Here is a 24,711-nt window from a genome sequence, read left to right as displayed (position 1 = left end):
AAGAGTTGCTAAACCTAAATACTTTTGATTTTTAAAGGAAATCAATAAGAAGCTTGAAAGATTACCTGTTATGGTATTAATGGTGTGTAAAAGCCCAGTGAGATATTCAGTAACCATAAACATGAACAGAGTCATTACTTTGTAGAGGTTATTTTAAGTAGCATATCATGTGTAATGGGAGAGGGTTTGAGGCTGCTTTGTATAAAGGTTACCACTGTACATTATTTATATACACAAAGAAAAGATGAGTGTCTGTATCTGTATTAATTATTGAAGTATTTCTTGAGAACCCACAAACTCTGAATTTTTCATAAAATCTAGGCTGTGCAGTGCATTTGGGAACTGACCTGATGGCACAGACCCTAAACCAGTGATCTTTGTGGGTAGGTATTATTGCTAAGATAGTTTTTACCAGCCCTACCCTTGGCAATTCTATTCTGAGTACTCTCAGTTTTATTAACTTATGGATGCAGAATTCTTCACTTTCTGGTTTATAATAGGTCATTTCATTAGTGAAAAATGCAGCCTTAGGATAGATGAGCCCCCTGATATCTCAAATACTGAGATAAAGTGTGTGCTTGTTTGACCTCCATGGATCTAGTTCCACCTTGGCAAAATAAGGTGCTGGTTTCTGAAGCATTCTGTGGCCTTTTGCATGAAGGAAGGTGATAGGGACAGCAGGAGTGATGTCTGCAGAGGCAGCCCCTGTTCCTCTAGGTGGGACCATGCAAGCAGTGACTAATGTTCATCAGTTATTTGCCTTGCACACGTGTGGGTGTGAAGGGGCAGAAGCCCCCCACTTGCAGAGTGCTGAAATGAGACATCCCTTCTTCAAAGGGCCTGGGCTGGAGCTCCCTGGACCCCCCAGTGCTGCTCCTGCTCGGAGGGGATGGATGCTGCCCTTCCTGCTCCGAGGGAATTGCTCTGTACTGTGTGCTTAAAGATCATCTGAGTGTACTTAATTGTCTCTCAGCTGCAGCATGGCAGCCCACAGAGCTGCTGAAAAGAGAGAAGTTGTTGGCATTATGGATGGTATTTATTTAGAGCTGCTCATTGTGCTTGGCAGAGGCTGCCTGGGGGGGGCCTGTGACGAATGCAAAACTACCTATGCAGATGGATTTAATTCCTGGGAATGTGTACAGCTGTATAAAATACATGGTGAGTCTCGAATTCTTTTGACAAAGGTGGTACCAAACACACCCAAGCTTGTTTGAAAGTGTTGGTTAATTATTTTCATGTATTATTACTCCCAAAAGGCACAATGTAAATGCACGTGTACACATATAGAAGTGTTCCTAGGAAAGCATGTCTAAAGAGCTCTAGATGAGTGATTTTACGCTCTCAAAACAATAATGTCCCAGGCTAATTCTACAGGCTTTTTATTGCTTTGCTGTTTAGGTCCATTTTTGAAGACAGTAGGTGAGACCATCACTGCGGTGTAGAGAAATGACATTTATCTTCCCTGTGCAGCATGACCTTATCGTTCCTAAGTGGCATTTCCTTTCAGGATAATGAGCATCTTTTTATTTAGGCCAGGCGAGATCCACAGTCATTGTACCCCATTCCTCCAGCCCATTGACACTGTACACATTACTGCAAGTATTGTGGATATTATCTTCTGTTACATTCCACTTGCTCTTTGGATTACACTTTTTCTTCTGACCAGCAAAGGGGACTGAGAAAAGGAAAGGTCACACTCAAGTCTTCATGAATATCTGGAGGCTGCTGCATGGCACAAATACAGCCACTCCTACAGCAAATGTACATTTCTGTACCCTTCCTCTGTGGCTTCTTGCACAGAGAGTGAATCACTGTTTTGGCATGTATCAACCTTGGACAAGCAAGCTGGTGTTGCCCTGGGGTCAGGCGCTTTTAGGCACAGGTAAATGTGTGTAGATGTTTATCTGCTTGGTTAAGAAGAAAGAAAATTGAAGCATGAAAAGAAGCTTAAAAAAACAAGTGTTGGCAATTCTTATTTGTAAGTATTTTCGTGAGGGAGCTCTCTGTCATGCTCCATGGAGCCACCAGGAGCCTCTGGAACAGAGCTCCTAGCCCTGAGCATCCCACTGTGCCATGGAGGAGTGGTTCAATACAGCCTGTAGCTGTGTGGCAGGAGCAAATAACTGAGATTATTTTGGCACATGTTTTGACTCCCTTCCCCTGCCCAATGGAGATCTCTCATGTTTCTATAGCACAGTTTTGCTCAACAGGCATTCAGGAGCGAGGAAACTCAAAGGTTTCTAATGGCACCATCAGGCACTTTCACCTCTTGCCTTGTGAGGCTGAATTTGCTGGAACAAGAAGCAATTGTGAGTTGCTGGATTGGTTTCCTGAAATAAGTTGCTGTTTGGTCCACTAAGAGAAGATAAACACCCACATCTCGGAAATATCCTGTCTGGCATCTTTGGCAGTCTCAGCAGAAGGGCCAAGGGAAACAAATGGACCACGGCTAAGATGAAATTGCAGTGCTCCCTCTGGAGTTAATCCTTTCAGCCCAAAACCGAGCAGCACTGATGGAGCAACATATGGAAATGGTCCCTTCTGTTCCAATTAATTTTGAGAAAGCAGTAAATCTGTGCAGAGCTGACATGGGATCAGCCTCCATCCCCACAGAGGAGAAGGCTCTGAGGAGGTCCTGGGCTGCTCACTGGCAAGATCTGCCATGGAGTTGCAAGGAAATACTTTGCAGGAGTAGAGAAGATCTTTAAAGCTAGTCAGACTCCTTGGGAAGGGAAACCAGAAGGTTTTCTGCTCCTTGGATTCTGTGAGAGCCTTCTTCAGGCTTGAAAGAAGGAGCACAAGATTAAGAGGAGTAATTAAAAAGGATGCCAGAAAGCTGGAGACTGGGGATGTTGTGGGCAGTCAGACTAGCTGTGGGAGGGAGGAGGAGAGTGAGCAGACAGTTGGAACAAGAGCTGTGAAATAAGCTCCAGCTATTTTTAGAAGCAATTATTCAATATTTAAAAAGTAGTTTATTAGAAATTTCCCTGCAAATGCTTTCCAGAAACTGGATCCTGTCTGGATGTGATTCAGATTCCTCCAGCTCTGCTGCTCATTGACAGGAGTATTTTCACTTTTGTTATGATGTGGATGGCTGCTTAACTTTGTTTTGAGTCCACTCCTGGTTTGGATGGCTCTTGACACAAGAGGGCTGCAGAAACACTTCCAGTGCTTTTCTTTAATGGCTGCACTTCATATGTTGAATCTGATATGTAAGAAAGACTAGAGATTTCTAGTTAGTTAGTTTCTAGTTAGTTAGTTTCTAGTAACTAATTTTAGTTACTAGAAAAGTCCAAAGTGGCCCACAGAAGCTTGACTTTGCAGTTACTGATAACATAAAAGCCTTCTCCAAGTTGTGGCTGTGAGGGGACCTTCAGGGCATCCCCAGCTCCAAGTCTGTGTGCCTGTTCCCATCCCTGATCATGCACTCCTCCGGAAAACCAGAGGCAGAAAGGTATTTGCGCATTCCCTGCATTGGTATGTCTTTGTCTCCTTATCCCTCCTTCCCACACCCTTTCTCGGTTTCTTTATATTTTTACCATATTTCTTCTACCTTGTCAGCCACCTCCTTCCCAACAGACCATTAAGCAATAACAAGAGAAAACAAAAAAACCCCCTTGCTGTTCCCTTCAAGTGCTTGCCTTGCATTTGCTGCCTATTTATAGCTGATTCATTTAAACCACAGTGGCAGTCAATCAGAAATGTGGTGAATCCTTTTTTCAAGAGCATGCCAAGAAAGGATCTTTTTAGTTTGCTTGCTTTTTTTACGATTTTTGCTGGAGCCTCTACAGTGTGCCTAAATTCCATTGGGATTTATTTATTTTGAATAAATTCTCAAATAAAAGTAGAAGAGTTTTGTTCCTCTTGTAAGAAGTTACAGGAGCATGACCATGGTGTGCAGGGATGTTTGATTTTCTTTGCGGGTATTTTACACTTTTTTTTTCTTCCAGTTGGAATCTTGGAGGTTTTTTTAATTTTTTCAGTGTGAGGAATGTCTTTGGATAGAGAGATTGTTAACCTCTGGGTTTTTCTCCCTCCAGTCTTTTTCCCTTAAACTTCAGGCAAATTCTGTCTCTAATCTGTTTGTAGTGCAAACCTGATGGGGTAAAATATAGTAATTGTAAATTATGACTGCCCATGTCATAATTTAGGACACATGGTCTTTAAACTTCAGTTTCTCCTTTTATTGAGCAGCTTGGTGCTAATCTGCTTCAGCCCTTCGTGGAGTTTATCCTGGCATATCCCAAACAACGAGGCAGGAGCTGTGGGTGAGACACTTGTGCACCACAGGTGAGAGGTTGCACAAGGCCCACATTAATAAACCCAGCTGGACTTCTGCTGGCTCCCTGGGACATTCTGAGGTGTGGAGCTCTGCCACGGTTTCTGAAGTGTCTGCAGGAAGGCTGGGAGCCACTGATACATGCAATACCTGGAAATGGGAGTGCTTCACTTCTCCTTCATGGGGGAGAGCTCTTTGGTGTGGGGAGGTCTGTGCTGGGAAAAGATGCTTGGCAATTTAACTTTTAATATTGGAAATCACTTGGAAAGACTAAGGTTGTTTTTGCTTTCCCAGACCAGGTTTAGAGAGTAAATACTGCTTGAAACTGGTCTCTGCATATGCCAGAGCCTCTGTAAAATGGTTTCAGCAGCAGGAGCTGTTCTAGTTTGGGGTTTCCCCCCCTTTTTTTTGTTCTCCCCTTACTGCCCTTTGATTTTATGCCATGATACCCTGGCAGGACAAGCAGGATGGGCAGCTTTATCTGGAGAGCTGATTCAGAAAAATGGTATAAATGTCTAAGAGAAATTCCTGCTTGGCCTCAAGCATGAATATACCTTCTGTGTCAGAGTCTCTGCTCACCTTGCCTTGCTCACAGTGCTGTGCAGACGGTACAGGAAAATGAAGGTACAGACTGAAGGAGGACAATTATCCTGTTTGTTTTTCCATCTCACCACCCACAATAGGATTTGATTTTATGCTCTGGACCCTCCTAGGTCAGTTGTGTTTAGAGCAGCCAGCACAGATCAGCTGTGCTAAGCACACTGACATTTGGAAATCCCTGTCTGGAAGGGGAATTGAGCAATGAGCTTCTGCTAATTATAATAGCTATGTTTAAAATGGGATGTTTGTTTTATTCAGCAAAATCCAACTAGGCACCCAGACTAGAGGCTGGAAATGCTCTGGCAGCAGAGGAGACAGGTCCTCAGCACACATTCCCAGGGCGGAAGCGAGGGCAAGGCAAGCATTGCTTTGGCAGAGCAAACCTTGCCCAATCCTGTCCTGGGGATGGATGTTGTTACCTAGCAACTTCCAACAGCCTTTGAAGTTTGTTGGAGACCCTCCGAGGCTTAGGCACTCTACCCACTGTTCTGCTGGATGCCAAAACCACACTGGCTGTAATTTCCCAAGCTAAGGATAGTGCTGGCTGAAACTCCTCCTTGACCTTTGTTTGAGCTGGGGCGACCTATGCAGTAGTGCTGAGAACCAGAACAGAAACCAAACTTGATTCAAGCTAGCAAAGAAAGTTTGATTTAAATACAGATCTTCACTTCCCAACGTTGTTTTCTGGCTGGCTCACAGCAGTTGCCCAAGGAACTGTGCCCACATGCCTGAGGGCTCCTGTTGGGAGTGTTTGTGGGGATAACAGTGAGATATCTAAGGACAGAGCTCACAGCACCATTAAAGACACTTTTCTGAACTATCACCAGCTGCCAGCAGCCTTGGGCAGCTTAAAGGAAGGCACTGGCCCACTCAGGGGTGTAAGGTCAGTGGGAGTTGTTCAGTAGCCTTGTTTTAGCAGCTAAAAGATTATCAAAAATGACTGTGATATTAGGGGAGTTGAATAAGAAAACCATAGCTGTGCTGCTGTTTAACTTCTGGTATTCTTTGCTTCATCCAGCTACAGATCATCTTTTTGGGGTCTAATCAATACCCCAAACCCTCTTCCTCACTGTTTCACTTGGGGCAGAGGCTTTCCATCCACACTGCTTTTGTCTGAATTTTTATTCATATTCTAACTCCACTGTACGGCTTTTTTTAACTCTCCTAAGTCCTAGTGTTCCTCTCCAAAGACACTGGCCATCCACTCCTGTCTTCAGAAGCACTGACACCCTAAGGCTATGGGCTGTACAGCCCTCTCCTTTCTCAGCACGCAGGAATATTTTCCAGATATTCAACTGTCAGCTCAGTGGAAAGAAAATGTTGCTTTATGGTTGCTAGACTGACAATAACTCTTTATCCCTTTAAATTAAAAGTGACACACTCACATAAATCATTATAACAGTGCTGTGTGCAAACACGGTGCCTGGGTCCAGAGGAGTTATGAGATGACAGAGAATTGGGGTGAATACCCTTATTCTTGACTTTGAGAAGTGCAGTGACAATGAATCACTCTTGGTGATGAGATGCAGCAGTGCTGACTCATGGGGCTGAAATTAGAAGGGTTTTTTTAGGTAGAGATGTAATTCCACCATTTTTTTTATGATGAACGGATAAGAGTGAACATTTTTGATGGCTAATTTACAGATTTCATGAACTAAATGCTGTTTCTTTCCCTCTAGCTATCAAACCTAGTTGGAGGCAACTGCTGGGGAGAACTTAGATCCAGGGAGGTTGTACTGGCAAAAATGCACAGGAAGGAGTGAACCGTTTGGTAGATGCTGGGTGCCACATTGCCATCACTTCTAGTTTTTGAGATTTCCTTTTTCTGGGTTTGGTGAGTACTAATGTTTGCTTTCATCAAGAGAAAGCTTTGGAGCCTGAAGTCATTCTGCTGATAACTAAAGGATGGGGGGAAAAAAAAAAAAGTAGTAAATAAATGAGCTGGGCTTAAAATTTTGTCAGAAAATTAAGCAAATACACAAGTATTTGTTCCCCCCTCCTTCAACCAGCTTCATTATTACATATAATGGCAAGGGATTCCATTCCCATTAGATGCTGCGTCTTCTGTTTGTCTCTAGCTCTGTTTCCCAGCTCCAGCAGAGTTAATACAACCTGAGGAAAACCTTATGCTCACCAGATCCCAGAATTGCTTACAGTACCTGTTTTCAGATCTCCTAAATAGTGAGGGATTACCAGGTTCCCTAATTTGCTACATCTGATTCAGGATTGGGTGCTGGTATCCCTTCATTTCACCTTTAGACATTTGACCGCAGCACAGTGAAATTAATTCTCCTTAATGTCCTCCAGATACTGTGTATTTCTTTATCTATTTGCTATTTCCCTGTGGAGTGGGCTGGTACTCTCCTAATGTTTTTCACTTGCACTAATATATTAATAATCTTTTTTACTCCTGGCAAGAGATTAGTGGTTGACCCTCAATACACAGATTTTATGCCAGGTTATCATTCTGCTGTTGAGTTAAAACTCTTCCTGGGGAGCAGCAAAAGAGAAAGGACTTCCTGCTCCATCTTCACCCTCATCGGCTTCTCTGAGGCCACAAAGAGAATTTTAGTGGCAGAGGCTTCTCTGATGGCTGTTCCAGTGATGGGGAAGGGTTCCTTTGGAGAGTCCATCAGCACCCTGCAGTCACTTGTGTGTGTCCTGGAGATGCTGCACTGGCTGACTGCGTCATGCTGGAAGCAATTGGCTTGGCAGAGTTTCATCAGTCAGGCTGCCCTTTGCTGTTGAGGAAGCAGCTGCAAACTCACATTTTTTGTTTGGCACTGTATCCTCTCCCCAGGGGACTGCAGCACCATTTGATTAGGATGGAGGGAAGGAGACCTATTACACAAGTTTATTGTTCCCAGCAGAGCTGTGCTAATCTTTTGGTCTCTGTGCTCCTTCTTAGCAAGGTGCTGAATAAAAACATCAAGGGAAATGGGGAGAGAGGAGTCTCTGGGGTGTTGCCCCTCACCTCAACCTCAGCTGTAGCTCAGAGACTGAAACAACAAATGATTGTTCTTGTTTTGAGATGTTTTTGCAAAACTAAGCTGGTTTTATTACCTGAGCCCACTATTTTCTTGCCTACCTGCCTCATTTTTAAATGTTTCAGCCTGGCATGGGGCTGTCCAACCCCCAGGTACTCATCCTTTCCTGAATCCAATGCTCTGCATTTTTCCATCTCCCAGTTTGCTTCCCTTCCTTTCCTGGCAGCATCTGCCTGGGAGAACAGTGATGATGGAATAGATTTAGAGAAGTTTCAGGGTCTTTCTCCAAGTTTTACATTTTATTGCAGCTGTGAAGGTCACCTTTGCTTTGAGGATCAGGGAGACAGGGTTGCTGCCACCTCTGAATACGTTGGTGCTGGACTTTATGGTGCTTAATCCTTTTAGTGCCCGAGTGCTGTGGCCCATCAGGTGTGGTTTGTGTCAACAGTGGCACCTTGTGCTCAGAGATTATCCTTGTTCAGAGGTTTTGGAAGGGTTTTACAGAGTCAGTATTATCTTTAGGTTAGACAGGGAGAGAAAAGAAAGGAGTTCCAGAGTTTAGTGCTTCGCCCCAGGTCTCTCAGCAGTGGTTAGGCAGAGTGGGAACAAAAGCCAGGTTTTTGCTGCAGGACTGTGCAGATTACTTTAAGCTAGGTCAAGTGGTTTGCAGGAATAAGGACGTGGACAATTTCTGCTTGGAATCCTGTCTTCCTCATCTCATATCAGTTGTTCTACAGTCACTTCGTTAACACCCTTTTCTCATAGTCTAACCAGGGAGAGCTTGGGGTTATTTCATTATAATAAGCTTACTGTCGAGAATTCTTGACATTAGGAAGTGACTGCATCTCTTAAAGAGAAGGAGAGAGATTGGTCTGTCCTTGAGACTTAAGAGCAAGAGAAAGGTGTGGTTATTATCCCTTTGTCCAGTAAATCTTGAAAGAGTGTTGACAGGAGCCCATATCTTTGCTAGGGGAGATATTTTCCCTGCATTTTCAGTAATTATAGTGACGACTTTGGCGATTTTTTTCAATTTGCAGGGTCATTTTTTTTGTTTAGCACCCAAGAGCTTTGCTTTATTCCTCCCTGATTTTGGTAACCAGCTGTTTTTTGTCTCTCACTGGGGGGCGGCATTTCCCTGCACAAATCCAGTACAAAACTGGTTTTCAGAGAAGGAGCAGCTCTTGTTTTTTTCATGGAAAGCACTCTCACTGCTCTGGACAAAGCAGTGGCCTTCAGTCCCTGGGTGTTGTGGTTTGCTGTGATGCCCAGGAGCACGAGTCCCTGGAGATGTGGGACATCTGGCTTACAGGCATTCTCGTTTCCCGTGTTTCCTGTCCTTGTTTGGGGTGAAATTAGGGACTAAATTACATGGAGAACTACATAAACTGTGGCCTGAGACACATGCTTTTCATTGAGCCGCAAGCCTATGCTCATAAATTATGTCAGTAAGTAATGGTCTCTGCTTCGCCTGTTGCAGCTTTTCTGCAAGTCAGAGCGAGTGTGGTTTCACTGAATTTAAATTTCTGAAACACGTTCAAATGTTGTTGAGGAATTTTCCTCTTCACTTTTGCATCAGGCTGAGCCCCCTGCCACCTCCAATCCAACTCCTGTGTGATAACATGGTGTTCTGGATGCTTTTGAGACAGCAGCAGAGTTTATTTGTAGCTGTTCTTTCCCACTTTATAGAGGATGTGCATTTGATTTTATAACCAGGAGAACTTTCTTGAGAGCAGCAAAAAGGAGCCTGAAAAGCGGCAAGGAAATTATTTAGCAATGGCTGGTACTAAAATGTCTTTCTGATTGTGATCTCAACTGATGCAATTTTGTGAAAGATTGGCAATTTCAACTACAAAGCATCAAAATATGTTAAATTAGAAATGACCAGTTAGTTCAGAGTAATTCTGTAGTGCAGTTCAGAGGTGCAGAAACAATCCTGTACAGCTGCCCCTGAGCAATAATGGTGTGCAATGGGTTGAAGGCCACAAGTGTTGGCTAGCATGGGATAAATGGATATCTAACTTTAAAGTGAACAAGGAAATGCATGCATGAACTGTTGAAAGCTGAATCCCACGGGTGAGATTTCAGATTGAACACTAATGAAAATTTAATTTCAGTTCTCACACTATTTTAATATGCAGGATGACAATATGCAAATAAAGTGAAGTCTGACTGCAAGTGGCTGATGAGTTACTTCTGCTCAGTCTCTGCCACCCCCAGAAGTAATCTGTCTGTGGCTTTTGTGAAATCAAAGTTTTCCTTCTGTTTTCTCCACAAGCCAGAGCCTTATTCTTTGCATGAGAGGTAATTAGTGACTGCAAAGTTCTCTTCAGATTGTTCTCATCCTATTCCTGTGCTGCTCCATGGAACTCATCAGAGTGGTGCTTATGTTTCTACGCTGGATTGAATTCTAATTGTTGCAGTCAGTGCTTTCCTTATCAGAACTGTCCTGGGAGTGCTGCCATGTTTTCAAGTTTCCTTCTGTATTTCAGCTGCAGCTTCAATGCACTTTATTTGCCTTGTGTTTCCTGAATCAGATAGAAAAAGGTGATATTGTCCTTTTTCCCCTCCCCCAACATCCCCCTTCTTCCCCAGCCTATGGCACCAGACAAGCTGTGCTGGCTTGGACCCTGTAGAGATCACATCACACTTTAGCCACACACTAAGGCCATCCAATTTGAGCCAAGAGTCTCCATCTTCTGTCTTCTTTTGTGAGTGATCAGGGAAATAAATAACTGTGAAATTATCCAAGGAATGGGGGGCAGCCAGCACAAGGAAACTGAAGTGATTTGGCATGTTAGAACATACAAGATTCCGTATGTCTGTGATCAGTAGCTGATATATCCTTGTAAATTTAAATTGTGTGTTAACTCTCAAAGAGGAGAAGCAAGAATTTAACTTAGAAGTTAATTACTTTGGAATAGCTATTAATTAACGTTATACCTGAATTAGCCAATTATCACACTTGACTTGGATTTGCATACAACTGTTGCATATAAAATACTTCTAAGGGTATCTTGGGCTTCAGTGAGCTGTAAAAATGCCATTTTTTGCAGCTGTGTTCCAGCTCCGCCAGGCAAAACCTCTTTGTCCTGTCCTCTCCTCCCCTGCAGGGGTGCTGCCCTCCCAACAAGTGGCCTTCCTTCTGGGGACTCTCACTTGGGATTAATAGCTGTGAAAGCACAACCTCAGAATAGGCAGCTGTGTATGCTCTCAGGTATTTCACCCTGATGAGAAAGAATAAAAATGGCACTTCTTAATTTGAGGTAGTGAATGTGCTGCTTGTTTCTCTCCCTTGTAGAGTACCGACGTTGTATTAACGTGACTGTTACGATAACCATGTTTTTTGATGAAAGCATAAGACTAAAATGATGTTTCCAAATGAAGGTTGTTTTGATTTATTCCTTGTATACAGCACGCCTAATTTTGCTTCCCAAACTCTTTGAAGCAAGCTTTTATTTTATGGTGCTGGCTGTTGCCACTGCTGTGCTGTACCTGTGAGCTATTTAATGTGCCACATCGAGGAGTAAATTAATGCAGGTCCACAAAGAGAGCGCTTCAATTTGCTAATTGCTCGTAGAGCAGAGGGTATTGTTGTGTAGAGAAAGACTGTTCATTAGAGACTGAGTAGTTAATTTTTCCCTACAAATGGGGCTCACATTTGAGCTGCTTGCCCATCGTTCAGGGCAGTCAGCTCACCATCAGCCCCCAGAGGGGAGTGGGGTGCTCTGGATGTAGTGGGTTTAACAGCTGCATTGTCGCCACCAGGTTGCTTCAGTTTCATTCATTAAACCCTCTCTGACCAGCCTCCTCCAGTGCTGTCAGTGGAGGCTGACTTTTGGAAGGTCCGGAAGACAAATTATTGATGCAGGGAAGCAAGTTAAACAATTCAGAAATGTCTCCTTGGAGCTGAATCGGTTCCTCTCCTTGGAAACCGCTCCTGCTCCTCTTTCAGCCCGAGCTGCAGCTTCCCAGTGAGGCTGGAGCACAGGTTCTCCTCTTCCTGCTGCTCTCTTTTGAGGATCACAGTCCACTGACAGTAGCTTAGACTGTGTTTTCATGTAAGATGAGTATTTTGAATTGACAAACCCTTTTTTTGAAAGCTGAAAGTAATTGAGTACTTGAGAGGATTTTTTTCCCCTGCTTTGCTACTCGATTTTCCTTTACCTGGTTGTGTTGCCTTCGTTGGGTAAATTGCACTGTGTTTGTATATCTGATTCATAATATCTGTTTGCATATCAGGTTCTTAGTGCTTGAGCTCAGTGGTCTGTGGGAATTTAACACGTGTCTTAAGTAAAGAGAATTTCCTTGGAGCTTTAAGTTAACTTTTATGTGTAGCCTGAAAATTCAACACGGAAGTCTATCCTACTGAGAGATTCCTGAGAGATACCAAGGTGGATGTGATCAATCAAAAAGCCCCTAAAACAGAGCCGAGCTACAGAGAGAATCATGGAAGGGTTTGGGTTGGAATGGACCTTAAAAATCATCTTTCTGTGGACAAGGACACCTTCTTAGACCAGGCTGCTCAGAGAGCCATCCAACCTGGCCTTGGACACTTCCAGGGATCCAGGGGCAGCCACGGCTTCCCTGGGCAACCTGTGCCAGGGCCTCAGCACCCTCACAGGGAAGATTGGTTTTTTAATGTCTAGTCTAAGCCTACTCTTCTCCTGCTTGAAGCCATTCCCCCTTGTCCTGTCACTACCTACGTGGCTCTTCCCAGAGCAGAACTCTAAGATGGGACTGGCAAACTGCTCCAGCATCTGCTGGACCCCTGTGCCTTCCCACCACTCCTGAATGTCCCAGGTCCACCCCTCATGTTTTCCTTGTCTGGACGTGGCCAAAGATGGCTCAACCCAGAAACTCGACAGCTCATTCCTGAGAAGATACATTCCAAGAAACAACACAACACTGTTTTTTCCAAGTCTTTTCTGGTAAATGCCTGGGGAATGGGAGCAGGGGCTGAGCAGGCTGCCAGGCACCAGTCCATGGCCCTCTGCAGCTCCTTCCTTCCAGGCTGTGGGGGCTGGCAGCTCCTCCCCAGCACTCTGATTAAGCGAGATGTGGGGATAAGTTCAGAGCCTAATTTCTCCTCCATAACTAAAAATGTGTGCATCTGTCATGCTGCTGGTGATTAGTTTGTATTTTCTTGTGGCCTAGAAGGAATATAGCAGTGAATCACTTTGCAAGCAGCTGTCCTCTAACAGCTGAGGGAGGTTCAATATTTGATTTAAGCTAATAAAAAGTCTGGGATAGGGCTGATGTTTACAAACTGGACGTGATAAAGCATCCAGATCAGCTGGATCACAGCCTGCCAAGTGCAGACACTGGGGACCCTGCTGAAAGTTTGGGCTTTGTCTTGTGCTTCCCCACCTGTGTGAGTAGGTGGGCACGGACAGGGCATGGGAGGGTCCCCACTGCGGGCTGCGAGTGCATCCCGCAGCATCAGCAGCGCTGGGGAAGCCTCCTTGTTTCCAGCTTTGTCACTCTAACAGCTCTCAGTGCATTAAGTATGTCCCTTTTGCTCTTCTGTGAGAGTTGTAGTCAAACCATATGTATAAAAATCTTTTAATCTTCGTAAATCATTTCTTCCAGCAGTCTAGTAAGTTTAGTAGCTGCTCTCTGAATTCCCAGTTGTTACTGACTCTTTCCCTTTGAGATGAGCTGCCTAGAAATAAATGCAATGAAGAAAACCTACTTTGTGATTTAGTTTTTATCTGATTGCTTCTTCAAATCATATTGATCTGCTATTGTTATGCTGCTGGCTTGGACTTGCTGTCCAGGTTTCTCTCTGTGTCTCTGTTGGCACAGCACCTTGAAATGGTTATTTTCCCCAAGCCTTATTATATATAAGATAAATTATGGCATATTTCCTGCTTGTATTTTCAATTTCTCCCATCCCTTTGTATTATTTCTCTCTTGCCTAAAAGGTTTTTCCAGCTTTCTCCTGAAGTAAAATGTGTTGGAGTCTTTGCTATCCTTTTCTTCTGACGGTTATGGAGGTATTATACTTTAAAATGCTCTTCTACCCATCTAGTTAAACAGGCTCCTAGGGTACTGTTGCCTTGGTGTTATAAATAAAAATATTTACACTGTGAGGGTGACCAAAGCCTGGCAGACTGTGGTGGGCTGATCCAGGCTGGGTGCTAGGTGCCCACCAAAACCACAGGGGATTGAGCCTTGAGGGGATTCACACTCTTCCAATGTGGATTACTCTGTGATTCCAAGGGAGTCTGTGTGAACAGAGACTTGACCCTCAAATTCAGCTACTGTAAGAAAATACATGATTTTTAATGTAATTTTTAATTAAGTAATTCTTACATCTGGTTTAGAATAGGCTAGTGGTTTCCATCTAAAGGTCATCTTCATATGGATAAGGCTAATAAATATACAGAACAGTTGGGGTAGTTTGTAATCAAAAATATTCAGTCAGTCTTGGGGAGTTTTACAAAGTTTATGCCAGCACCTCTCCTAAATGACCTCTCTGAGGCCCTGCTGTCTAATTCTTGCCCAGCCTGCTGCTGTCATTGTGCCTGCTTCGGTAGCAGTGGGGAAAAGTCTTTCCCAGGTGTCTGCAAATTTACAGTTCCCTGAGGTTTCCACATCAAACTTGGTGATCATTTCATTTTTTTCTCTTTGCTTGCTTGTCCAGGCACTCCAGTTTTGGTTGGGGCTGGCATCTCCTGTGGTGTTTAATGAGGGTGTTTCATTCTCCTGTGCCAGGTCCCAGGCTTGTATTAAAACCCTTTTCATCTTATTTCAGTGTCTGTTCCTCAAATAATGTCACATCATCCCAGGCCCTGCTCAGCAAGAAGCTGAAACTTTTTCAGTTTCTGCTGAGCTCTGGGGCCAGGGAAATTTTGAACTGTTTGGTTGTTTGTTTGCATAATGGAACTTCTGCTGTGCTGAACACTTGGGCTGTATTTGTTTGTTTGCTTGCATTTCAGTTCAGCCTCCAAAGCTGAATGTTTTGCCTTTCATCATAATAAACTGTTTGCTGTTTGTCTCTGGTTTGGATGTGGCACTCAAAAGACCCATATTTCATGTGGTGAGAAGCTGAGGGACTCTGGAGGGTTTTAACGAATATTTGCTTGAAATTACACGAATCGGTTTGTAGGAAAGTTGTTTTTATTTCTTTTATTTGTTTACATTGTTTTAATTATCTTCTCTGTCATTAGTGACTATTTTTTGGGCTTTCTGCTAAGCAGAGAAAGGCTAATGGCAGCCTAGCAGAGTGTTGGAAAATCAAAGATGTGGGAAGTAATAGCACTCATGTTATGTGTGGCTTCTATTAACCATCTCCTAAATACCAATTTTGTTTAAAATCCTTTTCCATAAACAAAACTCGGTGAAAGATCCTCTTCTGAGTCAAGTACCTGTTTCCCCCCAAATTATGCTGGGATAACAGAAGATATTTCTACTCTGATTTGAGATTTTTTACATTTCAAATTTTCCTTTAAAAAAAGTGAAAGTGCTGCATTGGGATATTTTCTCACAGAAATCCAGGAGGTTTATGTTACAGAGCAGATTTTCTCAGTATTTTGCCCCACAGCATTTTGGAAGGCTTCTAAACACAACCCTGGACCCCAGAACTTCAGGAGAATATTTTCTATGGTGTTAACTTGAAGCACGCACTCCTTTCCAGAGCTATGGAGCTAAACCTCCTCTTCTTCTAAGTTAAGCTTGGCAAAAGTGGGTGGCTTTTAGACCACTCTTTCTGAAGCTTGCAAAGAAATGGGGTGGAGGCATGGTTCTGTCTGGCCCGTGAGACTGAAATTTGGGCTGGCTCATGTAGTGGCTTTCTGTGCAATAAACCTGTTTTTTAATTGTGTGTGTTGAGTTCAGGCTCTTTGGGACAGGATTGTCTCATGGCATGGGATGCTGGCAGGACAGAACAAGAACAAACACAATTCCTTCTCAGTGCCATGAAAATCATGGTGCCCTGGGTGAATTTTTGGGGGGAGAGGGGAGGAGGGGATGACAATCTTATTAAACTTCTAAAATGACATCCTAGAATTAATTTCCTTTTTTTTTTTTTTTTTTTTTTTTTTCCCCCCCCCCCCCTGTGTCTTGAAGGCTCAGCTGTCTCAGGCTCTGGAAGAAGTGGGAAACCACAAGCAAAGAGCAGAGATGGTAAGTGTTCAATTTCTGCCTTTTTTTTTTTTTTCCCCTAGTTGTTTTACAGAGCAGTAATATGCAAAGTTCATTTGAACAGTGGATCAGTTCCAAATATTCAGAAATGAACAGCAAATAAACATTGTAAAAGTTTGTGTTGCTGCTGCCACTCTTGGCACTCCCTGTCTCCATGCTCACCTGGAAAAAGTGTTGGATGAGATCTAGTGGTCTGTCTTCCTTTTTTTTTTGGCAATTCCTTTTCTCCTTAGCAATTCTAGATCAGAAGCAAGCATTTTATTTCATGCTGAATTAACTCCTTTCTTTGGGGGCCTTTGATTCAGTCTCAAGTGTTCAAAGGACAGGCAGATGAGATACAAGGGAATTACCACAAACTATTTTTTTATAATGTCTGTTAATTTTCTGCTGGGTTCGTCTGTTTTATTGGCACTTCCCTCAAGGACCAAAAATAATAAAGGACACAAAACCAGGTAGTTGGGAGGTTTATGTGCAGTTTCATGACTTGGATATGATTCTTTATACTCAGGAGTAAATGAGGTGTCAGTTTTAAGCCATCTCGTGAACTGATGTTCTTGCTAATGGATGAATTGTGGGATTCCTGCAACTTTTCCTAGTCACAAGGAAAACCTGAGCAGTATCCAAGATGCAGAGACTCATTCCGTAGATGTGATTAATTTTATTACTAATATAAAAATAGGCCTGCATCACTGGCTAGTAAGTAGGTGCTAAACAGACATCTGTTCTAAAATCCAAATCATAAACTACAGTGCCAACATGGGGCTTTTTAGACTTGTGCTGACCTCTAGTAGGGCACTGAAGGGCAGGATGAGGTGCCCCTGCTGTGCTGTTAATGGCTTGCCCTACGTCTGTTAGGATCTTTTTCTTAATTTGTGCCTCTTGCTGTTTCAACATCAGATTTTCCATCATGAGAGCGTTAATTGATTCCGGTTCTGGGGTGGTCTCACGTTGTGGGCAAACATTTTCGTATGCCCAGCTGCTTTCTGTGCTAACACAGGCCACAACTGATACTTCCAAAGAAAACTGAATTAATCCTATTTGCCATCTGATCTCATTATGTGCTGCCTTGTAACAGTTTCAAGTTCCATACAATCGGTTTTGCATTCCGCTCACTGGATGTATCAGAGGAAAAACTTGCTGTGATGTTTTAAAAGTTCTGATGTTCTGGGGTTTTTTTTAACATTTTAAAGTTTTTCATTTGGGCTCATTAAGCCTGGATTTTGAGTTGTTTGCGTTCAAAAATTTGTTCTATGAAGCAGGCTAGCAGAGGGCTGGAGAAACTGGAACTTCCAGTGTTAAAGCATTAATTGGTGTTGTGCATCCTCCATCAGCAGAGGATAAAGCAGCAGTCAGTGTTCAGTGCCTATTCCCAAGGGTTTCTCAGTGGAAAACTCCTGGTGTTGTGATCTTCCAGTAACTTACATCAACCTCCCATGAACAGGCTGTTTTCTGTGGTGCTTTAGACCATGGATTGCAGATTGTGAGGTGTGGGCTTTATTCAGCAGCTTGAATTTGTTCAGTAAATACAGGAAACTTGATTCATACAGAGGAAAAGAGATTTTTTTTTTTTTTTTCCCCCTCTTGAGGGAAACCCTGATCATGTAACTCTTTCTTTTCACTGGTGTAGATGGTTCTTCTGCATCCCCAGTTGAAAGCTCCCTGGTAGGGAAAGCTGTTGTCACTTTGTGTCTGCTACAGTGTTGGTGGTGAGAAGGGTCTGTCCCTGTTGGATGGGGCTGTTCCATAGCTGCCTGCCAAGGGCTCCTGTGGATGTGCCACCAGCCCCACTGTCCTCCCTGCCATCCAGCAAAATTATCTTTATGTAGTTTTTTCCCCCCCTCTCCAGATCAGTGTCCCACCTGGATGGCCTTATTTTCAGACTCCTTTAAATTTGACACTTCAGCAAAATTATTTGCCTGGTTTGGATTCTTGGCCTCTCACCTTCCTTTTCATCCCTTTCACCCATGAGCCTCCAGTCCCAGTTTGATGTTGAGCTGGGAATGCTGGAGGGCTTGTCCTGCTCTGGGTGCTGACAGATGTGGATATCGCTTTTCATCAGCTCTTGCTCAAGCAGGCCATGGCTCTAAGTGAAATGGAACAACAAACACCTGTCAGGTGCTCTCATGCAGTCTGGTGAATCTTTGGGCTGCTTCTGGGACAAACCTCTGTGCAGGTGACATCTCTGCTGCCACCCTGAAGAGCTCTGATGGCTCTGCCACCCTCCCTGGGGCACTGGAAATGAAGAGCTGGGCTCTGGGGCCAGGGAACTGGCTGATGGCACCTCACTGAGGAGTCCCGTGGGCTTCCTTCTATCAGAGGGGGCATCTCTGGTGCCTGGTAAATGATTCATTTTTATGTAGCAATATTTAGAAGTGCAGTACTTGTGGAATAAATCTGATGGGATCGTGGCCTCAGTACAGCAGTAGCTGCACACTCAGGACCCTCTCCTCCAAGGACACAAGCTCAGGGAGTTGTGTCCCCAGGGAAAACAGCAGATGAAGGGTGGGGTGTGTGTGTGTGTGATAGGGAACCCTGTGCCAGGCCAGAGCAGAAGGGAAATGCTAGAGGATAATGGGATGCAAGTGGAATGGAGTGGCTGTTCTGGCTGCTCCAGTGCAGGGTTTCATTGCTTGTCAACTAAAAAGTGAGTGTGCTGCTGGAGGAACAACAAAAAAAGAAATTTAAATGTCTTCAGTTAATTGCAGTTGACAAGACAAAGGCAGTTTGACTTTCCAGTATTAATTAGCAAACCCATACTAATTAGCTTGTATAAGCACAATTCATGCCTCTTTCCCTAAATGCAATTAATATTGCAACTGAAGAACTCTCTGGGCTGTGCCTCTGTATCATTAACATACTTTGCCCTAATTAGACACGGCCAGTAGTGGCTGGAGAAATGAGTTTGTGATTACAACCATAAAAAAACCCTCTAATATTTTATATCCTTCAGGGAACTTGAACCTAGAATTTATTTTTTGATTTAAGAAAAATTACCCTTATCATTGTGCTGTGTAATTAACAATGAAACTTTGATTTTCCTCTCCCTCTAACCCTTCACTTATTTATTTTTCTTTATTCACAGGTTAAGCATGTTCATACTGTAAGGGAACAGTGCCTGCCCATAAGACACATAAGAGTCACCCCTCTCGATAGGGCTCAGGTCGCTGAGCAGCCCCAGAGATCCGTGGGGTTTGTCTGTCTTTTATTTGCTGAATGTTTGTTGTTTGCAATTTTTTTGTATGAATGTGTGCTTTTTTGACAATTTTATCAGCACTGGAAGTTTTCTTTATTGAGGCTGGTGCTACAGTGTCTTTATTTTCAGGTGCCAGGAGGTTGCTCAGAGTTCACGCAGCTCCCTGATCTGTGGTCCTAGGATCTCATTTCTCATGATATGCTGGTTTAGTGCTCTACTGGCCTAAAGCTGAGAGCTTCACTCACACCAAAATATTATTTGTGGAAAATGCCTTCTTGTTTGTTATATTATTTTTTCTTTCCTTCCCTGAGGGAGGGAAACAGAAGACGTGTTCGTTTTTGTAATTTTCGTTTGCCTTTTTCATATCCCTTTATAGACATGAGAAGATTGTTTGGCTCAAGCTTGCCATCCAAGCAACAGCTCTGATCTCTGATCTTATGCTTTCTTCCAGTCTGGTTCTGTAGCAGAGGGCATTCATGTCAAGATTTTTTGTTCTCCATCATTAATCCCTGAGGGAAGCTAGCTTGGTATTAAAAAAGCATCACCTGTATTTTCATTACCCTGAGGTTCTCTGGGTATCTTTTGGCTTTCATCTTCAAAAGACAGCTTGGCCCATGTGGGCTCTGAAATCTATAGACTGCTCTTTGGAAAAAATTAAATTTCACCCTCCAGCAGATTAAAAAGGATGGATATAAGAATCAGAAGAATTGCTTAGCAGCGTTGGAGGTAAAGAAGATTTGAAGTCCAAGAATGCCACCGTCACCAAATGAATGGCATAAACTGAGTGTCCTTATAGAGGCAATAAATCCACCTTAAAATTAATATAATGAATGCCCCTTGCCTTGAGGAAAAGTGTTGGTTAACCCTTTGCAGAGAACAGGAGACCTTTATTTAAGAGCAGCAGGTCAGCAATAGTTAAAGAATCAATCATGTGTTCAGTCTGATGAAATCATAATGTTTAGGATTAACTTAAATGTCAGTGGCTGCCTACACTGATGGTTATCAGGAGTAGAAATGGAGACAGAAGGGAGAGTGCATGAAGGAAATAAACTCAGAGAACACTGAGTTTGATGTAGTTGGGAACTAGCTGTTAACTGGAAGGCAACATGGAAAAGTTATTACCTGTATTTTTAATTTACAGGTAACACCAATGATAGTAGGAGAAAAGTCAACTTTAATATAGAAACATGTGCCCTGGATCACTGGCCAATAGAGCTCATTTAATTCTTGTTTAAGTGTTACTGAGCATAAAGCAAGAAATACAACAGACCAAGAACAAAAGTGGCGTTCATTACAGGAAATGTAAATTCTCTGTATCCTCTGTAATAGGAAGGCAATTAAATGTGGGATTAGAGGGCTGAACCACAGTAGTTGTAAATAAAAATGAAACTTTGCTGGAACATCTATAGAACCAGCAGGTTGGGAGGGGCAGGAGAGAATTGACTGGTGCAGGAAGTCTCCATCTGTCAAAAGTGTATTACATAATTTCTGAATTGATTTATCAGGTGACAGCTAATTTCCTTCCCATGTGACAGATTTTATCCTAACACCTTATGTGAGGCCAGCAAAGCCAAGACAGATGAGCAGTGTGGCACTCAACTGAGCAGCAGGGTGAATAGTTCTAGTAAGGCAATCTTAGAGAAATATCCACTCCTCAAATCAGATTGAAAAGCATGAATCTGGTTATAAAGAGACAGCAAAAGAAGCTAATCCAGAATGAAATGATGCAGTAACAGAAGACTGGAAGAGGACTTTTAGATCATAAAGTCCAGTCCTTCAGTAACTGAGGCAAATGTAGCATATATCTCAGTTCATAAATTTATCAAGCTTGTCTTGAAACTGCTTTGGTTGTTTGTACCATTACTGTCATGGAAAGAGTGCTCTGACAGGTGAAATCTTCCCAGTTCCAACTGAAAATATATGTGCAGCTAATATCCATTTTTTTTCTTGTGCTAATATTCTCCTTAAACTACAGTGACTGTTCTTCCTCCCTCGTATTTATGCTGTGACATATTTATAGAGAACAATTGTTCTCTCCCAGCCTTTCATTTGTCTAGGTTAAACAAATCAAGCTCTTGCAGCCTTCTCTTAAAGCTCTTCAGTTTTCTCATGAATCTTGAAGAGATTTAAGGAAAGCTGCCTCTTTCTGCCCCTCCTTTGAAGATGAGTAATCAGAGTGGTCACATTATTCCAGGTGATGTTCCAGCAGTAGCTTTTGCAAAAGTGTCTTCCATAGGATCATGGAGTACAGGCAGGAACCTCTTCCACTTCTGTACTGGAAGAGCTGAGCTGCATCCAGGTCATCACCAGTTCCCAGTGCCACAGGGTGCTGATGTTTATCCTGGGATCAGTTCATCTGCCCCACTCTGTCCTCCTCTCGAGTTTCTGGCTGAGGAAGGCTCGGTTTGTAGGAAGGGGTTTCAGCTGTTTTGGGACTTGCACTGTGACTTTTCAGATCTGTGCTGTTCCTTCAATTTTCACGTAGCTTCCTCTTTCTGATCATTTTATGCTTCTCTGTGATAAAGCCTCTGTGCTATCAGTAATTGTGTTTGTGCGTTTATATTTTTAGACCCAAGGTCTTTAGTGAATTTTGTTTGTTTTGAATGTGTCTGACACATCTTTTTCTCTGTCAGGTAGTTCTAGTTTTACTTCAGCAGAGCCATTTGTTGCTTGCTTACTTCGCAGTGTTTGTATTATTCTTCACTTTGTCATGCGATCCTGTCAACTCTGAATTATGAGTTGTTAGAAGAGGGGAATGATTGTGCAGGAGTCATTGATACCCTATTTTGAATCTTCCCCGTTTTAATTGTGGAACTTTAGTTCTGAAGGTGGAGTGAGGCCTAGAATAGAGGCATGGGAGTGCACTTCTCCTTTCCCTTTCCCTGCCAGAGAGCTCTCAGTGCCTGTTGTAAATAACTACATTAAAACTGGTCCCTGCTATTCCCCACGGGGTAGGAATACAGTGAGCTCTGAGGTACACAGACAAGGTTATTTTTTTCTCCCTCTCTTAGCCCGAGGAGTGATGAACAGCCTCAGCTGGTGTGTTTGCACCTGCTGCATGTTCCCTCTTAAAAAATTCATGTTCAACACACAACACCGTGGCACCATCGGAAGCATCTGTTGCACGTGCCTGTGGGCAAAGCAGGGAGTGTGGAGGGAGCCTTGGGATCCTGGTGGATCAGTGCTGACAAGCTGCCTGCAGGCTGGAGAGGTGATCAGCACATTGCACCCCTGTGCGTTCCTATCTCAATGCTATTTTAATTAGGTGAGAAGGAGAGACTTAGTGAGTCAATTCTCATGGTTTATCTCTGTTTTAAAAATCCAGCCGGGCACATGGGATCAAATAGCACATTCCCTTCAAATTAAAAAGAAATAAACGGTCTGTTTAAAAGTCCCATTACACAAATGAACCTGCTGTTGGATCCATTAACGGGGAAGTTTTATGGGACACGGCAGCACTGTTTGGTTTCAGCAGGACTGTTTTCATTTGCTCTTCCAAGGTGATAAGAGCTGACGTGGGGTTAGGACTGTCAGGAGGAAGAATGTGGCTTTCTGAAGTGGAGAGCTGCCTTCCTGCTGCTCTTCCCTGTGGGACAGGTGCTGCCAGGTTGGGGGTAAATGGTCTGACCCAGACCTGAAGAGCAATTCTAACTCAGGTGGGACTCATGGACGTTGCCCTAATCCCCAGCCCATCACTTGGGGTGGCCTCCATGCCACAGGTGTACTCCTAAAACCTGAGCTGTACTGACAGGCACAATTATAACAGGAACAAGGACTGGAGAGGGAGGAGTGGGGAGGGTTTTTTTCTCTTCAGCTGTTGAGCAGAGGAGAAAAGTGAATCATTTTCCTGTTTAGAGGATGCTGTAGCTGGAGTGGTGCTTGTCAGTGTCACTGTTGTCGCTAAAATCTGAGTTACACTGAGTTACTTGGTTAAATGAGAGCAGGACAGGGATATTATCAGAGGCTTTATTATAGGAGGCACAGCCTGGAGACACAAAAGGCCCATTTAATAGTTGTGCAAAATTGTGCTCTTCCAGAACCTGTAAGAAGTTTATGGGCTACCTCAGACTCACTTGGTTCGATTTAGCTGAGCTAAAATTCCCTGGAGAATGCAGAGGCTCTACATTATGTTCAGCACTTTAAGAAAACCAGGTGAGAGGTCCAGGGTACCTCTAGGATTCTGTCATTTCTGCTCCTTTATTCTGCCTTCCTAAAAGGCAGCTTGGAGAAGCTGTAAAAGGAACATGAAGTTCCAGTGCCTGACCAGAGAGGGAAAGGAAGACTTGGGGCTGTTGAACAGTCGTGTTAGGATGGGACAAAGTAATACCTAATTTACATCTTCCTTGTGACAAGGATGGAGACCAGTTTCCTCCTGCTCTCACAGTCCTGGGAAGCTCTGCCTGCATCAGAAGAGGAGCAATCTGAGAGATCTGATACAAGAAATACAATTCCCTAAGCATAGCTTGTCCTGAACATGCAGGGGGGATGTGAAGCTCTCCAGCTATGGGATCTGGGGGAAGGCATGGAGGGCATGTTCAGAGGATGTGCCTGCAGATCAAAGGTTGCTGGATACTTCTCCTCTTGCCTGGGGCTGGCTTTGTGTATACAAATAGGGAGATAAAGGCTTAAAAAAAGTTTACGTTTCAAGACTTAGTCTTTACACAGCCTAATCAGCTTGCTACATCATTTGCTTTCAGTCTTTTTGTGTCTCAGTGTCCTTAGAAGAGTTTGTTCCCAGTGTTTCTTGCCTTTGGCTGATGGATGCTGGGGGTAGGTAGTAGCTGTGGCAGGCTGGGGTCTGTCAGGGCAGCAGAGTCCTCCAGCAGGAACTGTAAAACTCAATTTAGCCACTGAGACAAGCAGATCATAGAGCAGGATTTGTCCTATGACCTCTTGGTAAATAATGAATGGCAGAGCCCTGCCTCTTTGGAATCGCTTAATTGAGGCTGACAACTCTATGTTGTATTACAGGATCTGGCTTGTCAGGAGAATTTTAACTTATTTATGAATATTTCATTAACTTCTAAAGACTGGCTGTATAAAATGGAGCTCCTGCCAGGCCCTGTCCTGTTGATGCTGTGTTCAGTGCTAATGTCATCGCTGCACATCCAGTACACCTTTCCTCTGAGCTGGACCTCAGAGTTTATTGTTGGTGGCAGCAAGAACGTGTTCACCAAAGGTTAAAATGCCAGGTTTGTGCTTTGGCACCAGAGCTGAACATATGGTATTTGAGAGGGAATTGCTGTTTGCCTTTCACTCTGTGACTGCTGCTGGCAACTGAACGGCTCTGCAGGCATCATCCCAAGAGGTTGAAATGGGCAGAGCAGTCTTGGCAGGGCCCTGTGACCTTTGGGTTTTGGCACCAGAAGAGAGATTTCTCGCTTTTTATACATTAAAAGCCCACTGCTTTTTGTCACAGGCTAATCTCAGGATGGGTCATTTAGCTAGAAAATATTCAACCTGCTCCACTTAACCTGTTCTTTGGGCAGGTTCCTTCAAGGCTCTGC

The 24,711-nt window shown here is 43.5% G+C and overlaps 1 protein-coding gene across 4 annotated transcripts in view; it reads left to right on the top strand.

The window, feature by feature from the left end:
- The window catches only part of MAD1L1 (mitotic arrest deficient 1 like 1), a 348,924-nt gene that overhangs the window by 151,895 nt on the left and 172,318 nt on the right, over positions 1-24,711 (top strand). For all 4 annotated transcript variants that reach the window (XM_042037256.1, XM_042037260.1, XM_042037259.1 and 1 more), the window contains one exon: positions 15,937-15,993. In XM_042037256.1, the coding sequence (XP_041893190.1) occupies positions 15,937-15,993 (57 nt within the window). The remainder of the gene's footprint in view (positions 1-15,936; positions 15,994-24,711) is intronic.

This window comes from Corvus kubaryi, unplaced genomic scaffold (genome assembly GCF_017639235.1).
Source record: "Corvus kubaryi isolate FWS band 111438036 unplaced genomic scaffold, C.kubaryi_AGA036_p1.0 37387, whole genome shotgun sequence".
NCBI lineage: Eukaryota > Metazoa > Chordata > Aves > Passeriformes > Corvidae > Corvus > Corvus kubaryi.
Note: the sequence above shows the minus strand (reverse complement) of the source record. Positions and strands in the feature narration are given on the sequence as shown.